At 45.3% G+C, this 13751-nt stretch overlaps 1 protein-coding gene across 1 annotated transcript in view; it reads right to left on the reverse strand.

Annotated features, from left to right (window-relative positions):
- Positions 1-13751, reverse strand: part of TMEM132B (transmembrane protein 132B) — a 213454-nt gene that overhangs the window by 107380 nt on the left and 92323 nt on the right. The window contains exon 3 of the mRNA XM_058851528.1: positions 8199-8339. Coding sequence (XP_058707511.1) covers positions 8199-8339 — 141 coding nt within the window. The remainder of the gene's footprint in view (positions 1-8198; positions 8340-13751) is intronic.

The raw sequence follows: 13751 nt of genomic DNA on the forward strand, positions 1-13751 counted from the left end.
AGAATTATTTGGTTTGCTTTTCTGTTGCACAGAATAGGGTTTGGATCAGGTTCTATGGACTGCACTCATGAAGAGTTTATTTAAGCTGCTCCTTTTGCATGTTCACCTCTGCACCAAGGAAGAGACCAAAAGGTCTGGAGTTCCAATGTTTGGGTTTTGTTGCATTTTTTTCCCCCTAATATTTTCTAATTCACCATAGACCCATTAAACAAATGCTGCCAGAATAAATTTTCTACATTTTTCTCTGGGTTTGCACAAAGCTTTCTACTGGTTTGGCAAGTCCAAAGATCATTATCAAACATTCATTTTCTAAGTAATTTTCCTGCCTCTGTTTGTATTGAGTTCTTCCAACAAGATGTTCCTTATTTTCCAGAATTTCCAGCCAACAGAACATTGACTTTGCTGGGGCTCCCTGCACTCCAGGCTGCTCCAGCTACCAAAGACACATTTGTTCAAAATTATTATTTTGGGTTATAACCCAGGATGGAATAAGATGGAACAAGAAGAGTGGTTAAGCCATCACCTTCCTGAGCTGGTGATCTGGGGCCAGGAGCAATTATCTGCTCTAGCAGTCACTGTTCCCTGTGACCCTGCTCTGCTGGAGGCTCTACCAGAGCAGCACTGAGCCCAGCTGAGAGAGAGGCACAAACAGCCACCCCAAAGAGCTGCCTGCCCAGGAGGGAATTCTTGTGGCTTCCAGGATATCAGGCTCACTACAGGATATGGACACAATTTCATTGTTCTTGGCCTTGAATGGAAAAAAAAGGAAAAAATTGAAAGAGGAAAAAAGACCCTCCAGAAATGATATTTGATCCTCGCACCACAGTTTTCTACAGTAAGCTGTCCCTCCTACTGCTCTTAATTTGTCTATTATTTTATGTCCTCTCTAAGCTACTGTGAGGTGTCAGTGCTTTCATCTAATAGGAACAGTGCCAAGCTGGCCTGGGTTCTTTCATTCAAAAAGGCAGAGATGTGAAGAATAAAGGTTAGTTAAAATTCTTCTAAGTCAGGTTTCCTTTGTGACTCAGTAGAGTCGTTTATGTTTGAAAATGTGTGTAGATGCTTCTCACTGGAACACTCTTTACACAAAGCAGAACAGGCTCCATCACTCACAATAGAGGTCACAGCCTGAAAACTGGTGCATTAAAGAGAAAATCCTCTTCATCAATGGCTCAGGAGACAGAGCTGTCTTGGGGGTGGCCAAAGGGCAGGAAATGAGCTCCTGCAGGATCTAAAGGCCATGGGCATCCTACATCCACAGCACATTTCTTTGCCGACCACACTCCTGATCTAAAGAAAGCAGCAAGTGCCTAAGAAGAGGAGGGAAACACTCAAATACACAGCACCACAGCAGTTGGGGCTTCTTCCCACACCTTAAGCACCCCTAATTTTTAATTCAAAGCTTTCCAAACCAGCTGAAGTCTGGCTTCATGGTAATACGGCTTTCATGGTGGGAAGAGTTCCTCAGGAGCTCCAATGTTCTCACCTACATCAGTCTGACAGCGGGTCACAGCAGTGGCTTTCCCTTCTCATCTCCCTGGCTTTCCCTTCCCATCTCCCTGGCTTTCCCTTCCCATCTCCCTGGCTTTCCCTTCCCATCTCCCTGGCTTTCCCTTCCCATCTCCCTGGGTTTCCCTTCCCATCTCCCTGGCTTTCCCTTCCCATCTCCCTGGGTTTTTTCCCCTTCCCATCTCCCTGGCTTTCCCTTCTCATCTCCCTGGCTTTCCCTTCCCATCTCCCTGGCTTTCCCTTCCCATCTCCCTGGCTTTTTTCTCTTCCCATCTCCCTGGCTTTCCCTTCCCATCTCCCTGGGTTTTTCACTTCCCATCTCCCTGGCTTTCCTCTTCTCATCTCCCTGGCTTTTCCTTCCCATCTCCCTGGCTTTCCTCTTCTCATCTCCCTGGCTTTTCCTTCCCATCTCCCTGGCTTTCCTCTTCCCATCTCCCTGGCTTTCCCTTCCCATCTCCCTGTCTTTTTCCCCTCCCATCTCCCTGGCTTTTTTTCCCTCAGCTCCTCTCAATTCTTTCCTGCTTTCCACACCTCCTCGTGTTTCTCTCCTCCCTCTGCTCCTCTTACTCATTCACGTTCTCGTACTCTGTGAACCCCGTGGCACCCAGCCCACTGCCTTTGCCTGGCCTAGAATAAGCTGGAGCAAGGCTGGCTGTCGGCAGCAGTTCTGCTCTTTTGTGCACAGCAGCACATGCAATTGATCTCCTGTCAGACAACTGCTGCTGCTGGTGGCACTTCACACACTCGGTGTCCTGGGGCCAGGCGAGCTCCTGTGCCAATAAACACATCGGGAAGTGTTTGAGTGCACGGCTTGATGCCTTCCCCAGCGTGGGGAATGCGCTCTGTGGTGTGTACAGTGCCTGCAGCCCGTCTCTCTGGGCTTATTTATCTTCCAGGAGCACCTCAGTGCAGCATCAGCCTGCCCTGTGCTGAACTGGCACTGGGTACAAGCACAGCTCAGCCTCAGGAGGCCAAATCCCTGCAGGGAATCAGCTCAGCAAAGCCCTGGGCTGCAGCAGCTCTGCCTGGGAGGAAGGGATTTGGAATCTCTGCCCCACAGTCCCTGTCTTAATGGCTTGGAGGCAACATCACACCCAAGTGTGTCATCCTGGAGCACAGTGGAGGGGAATTCAACACAGAAACGCCTCCTAAGAGCTCTGAGAGAGGATTTCCATCTGGCAGAGAGGGGCTGAGTAGCCCAGGAAGCCTCAGGTTCCAGGTGGAGCAGTTTTCTATTGCCTCATGAAGTGGGGACTGGAATGGGCAGTGGGGAATGTGATCCCCACGGGACAGGGACAGCAGCTCTGAGCTGCCACTTGTGCCACAAACTCTGCCAAAGTGAGCTCAGAGACGAAACAACCCCAGCTCTCCTTCTCAAGACACACCCAAAGCTTTGAAAACAAAACCAAATGATGCATCTTTGCTCAGCTGATCATCCATTCCTGTAACATATATTTACTTTAAATAAATATATGCACAAATCTTAACTGGCAGCAAATTTTACATCTTTCTTTTGGCTGATATTCTTGGTTCAAAGGGTATTCACAAGCACAGGAAAAGAAGTGAATTATTTGAAAACAGGAGGATGTATTTGCATGCCTATAAATACATAAAATTACTGCTTTTCTTGTTTTAAAGATACATTTCTTTTACAGTTTTATAAAATAAGTTAATAATTTGAATTCTGTAAACACCTCTTAAAATAGCAAAGAAACTGAATGATCATAATAGAATCTTAATTTTCCATTCAAGTTTAAAGACAGAAGATGTCAGATGTTAGAGCTGAGCTGGACTGCATCAATTTAAAAATATATATAAATTTCCAGGTAACAGAATAAATACTTCTGAGGACACCTGGAAAAAAAACCTTCTGAAGATTTCAGTCTTTCTACTTCTGCATGCTGAGTGCCCCTCATGCAAGTTTAATTTCTGCAGTGATGGATATCCTGAGAGACAGAAGCTGTATTATAGACATGAAGATAAAATAATCCCTAGGTGAGAAGAACCAGTTTGGTCTCAATAACGCTCTACTCAGCACTGCAGGTTAAATCAATTTTATTAACTTTGCTAGTTAGCATAAATATAACCTTCCTGATTAAAATACTAGTTTGTCAAGGATCAGCCTCTCCTTACCTGGTAATAATCCAATACAATTTAATGACTGTTCCTGAGGAAGGAAAATGATCTCTCAGGATATTCCCTTTCAGAGCTGTTGCAATTCTGGCCCAAGCTTTTGTGCTGGTGCCATCTCCTTTGCCCTGAACCAAAAGCTGGGTCACATGAAGTGTTTGTTCTTCAGCTTTCCAGCAAGGAGAACACCGAGCACCATGAATTATGTTCTGTTCTGGAGCCTTTCAAATGAGACCATGGAAACTCAGCTCCTGCTCAGCACTGATGTGAAATAACCTAATCCTGTAAAATGCTAAATCACTCTGGCAAAGCTCCTGGAATCCTGTTCCTCAGGATATCAGCCCTGAGTTATGGGGCACCACAGCTTGCCAAGATGGACCAGGAGCCCTCTTGCCCTGGTCCCACTGCAGGCTAATTGTGGCATGGTCCTGAAATGCTTCCAGAGAACTCTCAGGAGCAAAGGACACGAGAATTGCAAAGCTCCATCCATCTTTAGGCAAATGCAGGGAAAAACCTGCATGGTCTTTACAAAGTGGGATCTGTTTGCAGAAAACCTCCGAGGACTTGTGTCTGGTAGGCTCCCAAATTTTGGCTGTGTATTTCAAAAGCATTTCTTGCACTAATTCAGCATTGACAGCACTGGGTGAGATCCCAGCCCTTCAGCAGCTCAGCTCTTCTGCACAGAGGCCTGAAAACACCTGATTTTCAGCAAAGCCCACCAGCCCTGACTTCCTTGCAAACCTTCCTTCTCAAAGCAGAAATCCACACAGCTCCTTTCCCATGGAATGGAAGTGCTGGGTCCCAGCTGCAGGCACAGAGCAGAACTATTTGTGCTTGAAGAATAAACTGTTTCTTTTTGAACCAAAACACTGCTGCTTCAACTATCCCCATCAAAATGAGATTCTCAGAGCTCTGCCCCAAGGAAAGAGCTTGAGGGAGAAGAGATGCAAATGGCAACAACCAATCTCCTCACTCAATAAGCTACCAAAAAAAGTCCTTTGAGATAGCAAAAGTAAGGGCCAAGCAAGGCTCCACACAGATCAGAAAAGATGTGGGCAAATATATTGGTGTGTGTATATTTAAAATAAATCTCTTCTTTTTATGCTCTTTGTTCAACTGCATTATCAAAAAAGAGGTTTTAAATACAAGCTTATGGGACTACTAAAGAGGTGAATTTATGAATGTATTCCTAACAAAACACACTCTGGAAGGCTTTAATCTATGAATTGTGACAACCTTGGACAAAATGGATTTTTAATAGAATATAATGTAAACTGCCTGAAACACTGTGATAAGGAATTTTTTTTTAAGTAATGCACCAAAAAGGCAACGATGCACTCTGCATGAAAGGAGGAAAGGTCTTAATTTAAAGCATTTTAATGGACACTCCATTTGCGTAGGGAAATGTGAGAAATGGAGATGAAAAACTCATGATAGCAGTAACACTGCAGAGGGGAGAGGGAGAGAGATTAGAAAAGTAAGCAAATTTGGAAATGCTCCAGCTGATAAGCGGGGCTGAAAGGAAGGCAGACAGGATTAGAACATGTCACAGCCCAGAGTCACTGCTCCCCTTGCAGCCTTTGTGTGTCAGGGGCTCTCAGCAGAGCTGAGCCCAAGCCAAAGCCCAAGTGCAAAGCTGAGCTGATGGGGTGAAGGGCACTGGAGAGCCCAGAGCTCAGTCTGGGGGCTCTGCCTCACGGGGATTTCTCGGTGTCCCCTCACAAAGGCTGAGTGAGGCTCAGCCCCACCGTGAACTTGGCCAAATCTTCCCCAGAAATAAGTTAAGCTCGGCTCAGAGGCTCAGTGCTGGCTTAGCCGCTGCTCCTCTACCAGCTGGGCGAGTCAGCAGAAATGAAATTAATTCCAAGAATAATAGCATCTCCCCCAAGGTGGATGTGATTCTGTTCACTGCCACAAAAGAGGTGGGTCCTGCACTCAGACACAAACTGCCCTTACTGAAGCTCCTTGGACTGATAAAGTGAGGAACACATGAACCGGCTCTAATGACAGTTTTGTCACTTTGACCTTAATAGATGCAAGTTCAGGTCTCTGATCATTTAAATGCAACAAGAACTTCAATATAAACACTTGACATTCTTCAAAAGAAACAGGAGGGCCACCATTATGACCAAAAAGACAAATTAAAGGAAAGATCAAAGTTAAATATTTACTCTAAGCACTACAATATTTGCAAATCTGGAAATGATCTTTCAGCAGTTTCTATTTGCATACTTTAATTAATCCAAAAATATTAAACTAATCTCACAAAGGCAAGGGTCAAAGTATTAATTAACTTGAGATGCATTCCTTTTGTGCAATTTAACAGTTCAACACAAAGCAAAACTCAGTTTTAATAAAAACTAAGTTACTGTGACAGGTATAATTTCATGGATTAGTGAAACCACATACAAGGCAATAAGTTTGAGTGCTCAGGCTATTTTTTTTTTTTTTTGTCCAACTTTAAAAATAGTTCCTTCATTTTGATTTCAGTAACATCAGATGACCTTAATCTTCCTTTAACCTCCGTGTTTCATTTTCAGACTGATGGCTTTCCACCTTGCTCTGAAGGGAACAGAGGCCACAGTTGTTAGAGGCAAGAACCTGATGGGGTTCACAGACCCTGCCCAGCCACCTGCTGCCTTTTCTGGACTCCCTAAATACAGAGGCCAAGCAAAATTAATGGAATAAAATGTTTCAATGTTTATTGAAGGGCCTTCAGGTACATTTAGGGCAGATGAAGCCCCCCAGGGGCTGCATCCAAAAATGGCCCACAGGTCATGGGTTTCACACTTTTATAAGTTTGGTGCATTTGCACACTGGGGGTTAATCCCACAATTCCAGCTTCAGCTAATGAAGGAATTTACCCCCAGTTTGCTGCCCCCAGCTCCCTTTTGTTTCCATCTCTCAGGCCTGAGGCACTGAGGTGTCCCTGATTGCCAGGCCTGGAGAGGAATTGCTGTGTCTGACCCAAAAGGGAGAACAGCAGCTCACACTGCACGTGGAGTTTGGAGTTACACACTAAAGAACTGCAGGATTACAAATACATGAATAAAATAAAAGCTGAAATCCTAAAGCATCACACCACAGGAGCCACTGGAGCTGAGCCAGGCTGAGCTCCCTGCTGGAGCCACCGTGTCCCCTCCTGGCCCCAGGACAGGCACAAAGGTCCCCCCTGAGCTGCCACCCCCCAAAGGGACTCAGTGGCCTCAGCAGCAGCTTTGGGGGAGCTGGGACACCCTGCCAGAGGACAAGGGCTGGGAGACAAAGTGCCAAATGGAGCAGCCTGAGCTCTGCTTTATCAGCCCATGAAACCCCAGAAAATAATGATGGAAGGAGGCTGGAACTTCCTGCATCCCCTCAGAATTCTGACTTACAAATGTGCTTAGGAAATAAGAGGGGTCTTCCCCACCTCCCCTTCTGTTTTCTTTCCTTTTTACTTTTCTTTCCTATCAATTTATTTTTTCTTTAATTGAGGAACAAGTGCATGGAACAGCTACTGAAGGGAAATTGCCTGGAATTCATGCCACGAGGTTCTGTAGCACCTCTGAGACTCTGAGGAGGAATCTCCTCACTCCCCTTGTGCCCATCTTCTCCAGGCCAATGTCTGTGTCCCACTGTCACCTCCACTCTGCCTCAGCACTGGAGACACCCAGGCACTTTTCCCTCATTGTTCACCAGGCCTGCTTCACACAGCCAGGAGAACTCTCCTCAGCAGTGCCTGTTGCTAAAAAGTCATTAAATATCTTCCCATTTAATATCTTTCCACATTAAATATCTTTCCCCTCAACACTTCTATGGCAGGTGGTTGGATGGGATTCGTTTGCTTCTCAAATACAACTTCACAAACTAAACAGAGCAGAAACTCTCTCTGTACTCCAAACCTCTGACAATAACCTTCCTAGGTCTAAGCAATTACCAGCAGCTACTTTCTTCCCTTACAGGAGTTTTCAGAAAAAAGATGGATGCACAAGACTCTGTGAATAAAAATTTTGCCATAACGTTTTGTGATTTCCTAATTATTATACAGTTCCTAGCTAAATTTATGCAGGGTATACTTTAACTGTAGAGTAACTGCAGGAGACTGGGGAGAAATTGCTTGTTTTGTAAAATCCATAATTCTGACTAACAATTTCTCATTTCTTTTGAACCAGCTGGTGGGAGCATTCCCATCACAAATGTACAGTGCATTCCAAGGGTTCAGAGACACTCAGAGGTGTTTTTCAGCATTAATAAATAACAGTGAATAGCTGTTACTTTCATAGCTTTCAAATAAAGGCTCTATTGTCCTATATTGCTGTCGACTGCTCCCCGTATTTCTCTATTTTAGTTCATTTTTTCCTGTTGGCCCCTTGGCAACAGGAATTCTGCTGCCCTGCAGGGCCATGAAAAGCAGATGTGAGCCAGGAATGGGCGGCTGCCTCCGGTTTAATTCAATAACTGACTCCCAAAAGCTCGGGAGTGAAACAAAAAGGAGAACAGCTCTCATCAGATCACCTCTAGGTTTTCCAGGGAGGAATATTATGGCTCATGAGGGGAGTTTTGGTGTGTCTCTGGCTCACCTGTCCTCGGCGCCGGGGTCGTTGTGCACGCAGGTGAGCGTGGCTGTGGTGCTGGCGCTGTCCGTCTCCTCCTGCACACCCCACTGGTCGGCATCGCTGACCCTGATGTCCGAGATCTTCACCCCTGGGGCCGTCCTGATCCTGGGGGGGAACAACAAGGAGTGCCTTAGCTACAGACCTACACACAAAGCCCCAGATAAACCCGGGGGTGAAGGGAAACGCTCGCTCTCCCATCAGGAACAGACAGGTTCTGACCGCGAGTCACTCTGCTCTGAGAACATAAATCAGGCCCAAGCATTTTGAAGAGGTGAGGGATGAGTTTCATTATGTGCAAAACCAGTCAGCTTTAGCTGGAGCAATGTGGAGAGAACGAGAATGGTTTCTGCTGCTGTGGCACCAGTCTGATACAAATGAAACAGCTGTGATGAAGCATAAGGTGACTGAATTTGCTGTGTCTGTCCTGCAGTTTAAGATGGGGGAATAACAGCAATGTAATATAAAATACATCCTCCCACCTGCAAACCTTTGGGAGTGAGGTATCTCCTAATATTAGGGCCATCTGTGTGGAAAAAAATGAGTTTCATTGCTCAAAGACCATAATGCAGGAAGGAGAGAAAAGGAGCAAGTTATCCTGTCCTCCTGAAAGGAGTAAACTATCCTGAGGGAGGAAAATAATTATGTCATTGCACCAGGATCTATCAAACTGGGCACATCAGACTGCTGCTGCTGCTGAAAATAATATGATGCTGACATGGAAAACTTTGATTTCCCGAGCATGGCTAGAGTCTGGGAGCGGTGTGGTAGCTGGTAAATGTCACCGAATTTTTGGCTTAAAAAAAAAAAAACTTGCCAAAAATAAAAGTGCATGCTCCAGCGAGGCTCAGCGTTAGGAACAGATTGCTAAGGAATGGGAAACAAACTGCTTTTAATAGCAGGAACTTCATTTGTGCAGCTTGACTCCTGAAACAAGCCTGGGATTACAACAGGAGTGCTGCAAATATGCCTGGAGAACAATTAGGCAGAAAGAAACTGCTGCAGTGCCACGCTCGCCACCACTGTGACTTAATTAATTAAAAGCAAAGCCAAGAGGGACCTTTTAGTGATATGGTGGAATGAAACAGCACTGCTGGGACCTGGAGCGTTATTTAACAGTGAATTGTGATGGGTTTGCCCCATGCCTCATGGCCAGTTGGTGCTCATGTTACACCATTAAAAACTTCCTTGAAGCTCTCGCTGGGTTCGTGTGCTTGGATCAAAGGGAGTTCATGACTCCATGGGTGGTCTTTTCCTCCGAGAAGGAATTAATTCATCCTGCTTTTATGATATCCTTATTTTTGCCTGTAAGGCTTTACTGACTTGATGGGTTAAATCCATGCCTGGCATAACCAATGGGATGAAAACTATTCTCTGTAACAGAATTTTACCTGATATTTTTCTAATTGTCTCCTTCCTGCTTTTCCACAGGCATTCATCTCTCCCAACAGCACTCCTCAAAGCTCATGTGCCCTTTTCCTATCACCTCCTCTTTTTCTTTTTCAGCAGGACATTCACTTATTCCATAGTAATTACACTGGACCAAATTATTCCTGCAAGACACCTGCATGGCTTCATTTCAGACTGACTTGTAATTCACATGAGATAGAGAATTAGGCCCTCAGCAATGGATTCAATATTTTCTTTTATTAGACTTAGTCACTCACTTTTGAAGAGAATCATTAGGGCTTGACAAAAAAAATCCCAAAAGCCAAAAAACCCCAAACAAATCAAAGTACCACTTTTTAAATTTTCTCTTTCCCAGAAAAAAATTGTGTTTTTTAAAGAAATTCACCTCACCATTCTCTCAAGTTCTCACGTTTTTCTTGACAATGTGTCTGAAAACTTTGAACCTGACTTTTCAGCCAGGTCAAATCCTGGTTGATTAAAGGTTAATTGAAGGGCAGGAGATGCTGGGGGGACACGCACGCCAGGACAGTTGGATCTCATCCACGATTTCAGGATTCATCAGCCTTTTCCCATCTGCCAGAAGCTCGTTATGTCCTCCTACACAGCTTTTGCACTGCAGATATCTTCACCCTGCAGCAGCTACTTGTGTCTGTTCTGAACCAAATCAAGGGATGAAGAGGATGAGCAGCCAGAAAGAGGAGGAAGAGCTACAAGGATGAAGAGCTACAATGAGGATGAGGAGCTACAGTGAAGATGAAGAGCTACAATGAGGATGAGGAGCCTCAATGAGGATGAAGAGCTACAATGAGGATGAAGAGCTACAATGAGGATGAGGAGCTACAGTGAGGATGAGGAGCTACAGTGAGGATGAAGAGCTACAAGGATGAGGAGCTACAACGAGGATGAGGAGCTACAATGAGGATGAAGAGCTACAGTGAGGATGAGGAGCTACAATAAGGATGAGAAGCTACAATGAGGATGAGGAGCTACAATAAGGATGAGGAGCCTCAATGAGGATGAAGAGCTACAATGAGGATGAGGAGCTACAATGAGGATGAGGAGCTACAAGGATGAGGAGCCTCAATGAGGATGAAGAGCTACAGTGAGGATAAAGAGCTACAATGAGGATGAGGAGCTACAATGAGGATGAAGAACTACAATGAGGATGAGGAGCTACAATGAGGATGAGGAGCTACAATGAGGATGAGGAGCTACAATAAGGATGAGGAGCCTCAATGAGGATTAAGAGCTACAAGGATGAGGAGCTCCAGGACACAGTTCCTGCACACCTGGGCAGGATTCAGGACCCCTGTGCAGCTCCCCCTGCAGCTGCTCCCCTTTGCCTCCTCAGTGGTCCTCACACAGAGCGTAGGGATGCAAGATCTCAAACATTCCCTCTGCATTCCCAGCTGCTCCAACCCTTCCAAACCCCACAGGACCCCAAAACTCTGCCCTCCCTCTTGCCTCGACCCCTGAGCCAGGGAGCTGTGCTGCTCATCCTCGTGTGTCTGAGCGCAGGCAGGAGATGCTTTTTGCCATCAGCTGAGACTCCCCTGCTGGCCCAAGGCTGGATTTCCTTCAGGGTGACCCCTGACAGGAGGCCCTGTGTTTTTGGCCGCTCGCTGGGTGAGCAGGAAATGAACAGCGCTCGCTGCTCCCCAGCCACGTTTTCCAAAAGTGGCTCAGAATGCTGCATTTTAGGAAAAATTCCAGTCTAATCCCTTGCATTGCATCTGCTCTGGTGGGCTGAGACAAGATGTCATTTTGCATTTTTGGATATCAGTAGAGCCAGGAAGGTTGAAAGAAGGAAGAAACTACGTTCAGCTTCTCACTTAGGAAAAGTCAAGAAATTCAAATGAAAGCAGCCTACATATGGGAGGTTTGAGCCTACTGTTCCTCAGATAAGTGATTCATATCTTTAAATCTGCCCCCAAACTCCACAGGCACAAAAATTATTGTAAGTGTTGGGGACCAAAGCTTTGAAAAAGAGTAAGAAATTCCTACCAGAGCTGACATGAGCTGGAGAAAGGATGGTGAATGGCACGTGTGTGGGCCCTACGCTGTGCCAGGCTTCAATTAGAAGCTTGGGTGGATCATTTAATTTTCTTATACCTCCCTTCCCCACGAATAAAATACTGCAAAGTGTTGCTCTGCCAACTCAAAGGGAGCTGTAAGGATAAATGGAATTGCCTGAAAAAAATCTGATGTCCTTTAAATTTGCCAGATGACAAAAAAATTCTGCCATCTCTGTGCATGAGACTGTGGAAAGGAGCCACTGAAGTATTTCATAAAACCGTGACCCAATAAGCAACTGCTACCACTAAGATGGCTTAATTACTTTTTCAGTAAAGATAATTTTGAAATGAGAGGGCAAATAAAGAAAAAAAAGGAACAAAACATGACAGCCAATTGGAAATTTGGCAAAACAAACATTTCATTCCCATGAAATACTTGCTTTCTGAAAAGCAGAATTGTCAGACAGAAAAGTGTCCTGTTAAAAGCCCACCTTTAAAACACTGCAGCATCCATGGCATTTGAAAATGCAATTAGCAGGGATGTGAGGCAGGGATGCTGAGGGAGCTGGGCACAAATTCCCTTACAACAGGGCCTGTTTATTTGGGATATCTCTGCTTTAGGGGTGAGGGAGGTCCCACAGGAACGTGGCCTCTCCTTGCTGTCACTGTCCCTGTAAGATCTGCAGGGGATGCAGCTGGGGAGAGGTTCCAAAACTGCTTCAGAGTGAGCTCAGCCCCTCCTGCAGCTCCAAACTCCCAGAGAGAAGCTGCCTGCAATGTAGATTTTGGAACACATTTGGTAGTCCTGGCAGGACTTTCCCCTGAAGAATGTGTCCCTCTTTTACTGTGGAATATCAAGGTACAAACAGGATGGGCTGGGGGGAGCAGCATTCCCAACCTGGAACTCAGAAACTCTTCAGAAATGCAATCCCAGCCCAAAGTGTATTGAACCCTGTGAATTGAGAAGAAACTTAAGGGCTGCAGGAGGGATTTAAGCACAGAGAACTTGGTGTGGGGAATTCCACAACCTCCCCATCAATTAAGTGTAAAATCTGACAGGTAAATCCTTGCTTGTCACACACCCCAATCCTGGCAGCGGGAACTGGGAGGTAAAATCTTGGCAAAAAGAACTTTAAAATAGAAACAGAAGGAAACGATATTTAGGAAATAAAACAGAGATGTGCTCACAGCAGATGGGAAATGCTCAAAATGATGAGAAAAACTACTTTTTCAGAGCTATTTTAGAAATCCTCTTATCCCCTCCCCATTCCATTACAGGGGAAAGCATGATCTGAGTTAAATTCACTCTCAATGACGTAATAATAACAGTTATGATAAATTTCATTTGTAACTTCCAGCCATGTCTCTACTCAGCCCTTCCACATGCATTTTTAGCCCAATTAAAAATAAAGGCATTATCCTTTCCCTACAGGAAATCCAAGCTGTAACCAGTTTAGTCAACCTGCCCAAAATTATACTGTCTCTGCAGAGCCAGAATGAGAGTTGATCCATCCCAATTCCCAGCTAGACACCCATCCCCATCTTTAAGACAAAACCAGTGCAGAGCTGAGTAATCCCAAGCCCTCACAGAGCATTTAACACGTATGCTTGCACAAACAGAAAGCAATTAGTTCTGAACAGGGTCCCTGGGGAGTTTCTAGTTAAAATACATGTGTTTTAGGATACATTAAACCAAGCATTAGAAATTAAAATCATCACTGAACTCAGACAACATCTGGGGATTTCTGGGTGTGGGGAGATGGGCAGGGTTTCTGCAGAGGAAGGAATACAGGGATTCCTGGAGAGGTGGAGGAAGGAGAGGGAGCTGACTGGGAGATAGAAGCAGGTTCACAGTTCCCACATCCAGGGCACTCCGTGGCATTTGGGAGGGAGCCACAGCCAGCCAAGAGCTCATCCCTGAGAGCTGTGAAAGCAAAACCTTTTGGGAAATGCTCTTAGAGCAGAGCTGGAGCAGAGGGAGCTCCCCCAGGAGAGGCACCATCGCTCTTCCTGAGCCTCCTGGCCAGAATTCTTCATGGTAATGCAGAAATATGAGGAAAATGAGGTGATGTAAAGTCACACATGGCAGAACCAG

The sequence above is a fragment of the Poecile atricapillus genome, chromosome 16 (assembly GCF_030490865.1).
Source record: "Poecile atricapillus isolate bPoeAtr1 chromosome 16, bPoeAtr1.hap1, whole genome shotgun sequence".
Classification (NCBI taxonomy): Eukaryota; Metazoa; Chordata; class Aves; order Passeriformes; family Paridae; genus Poecile; species Poecile atricapillus.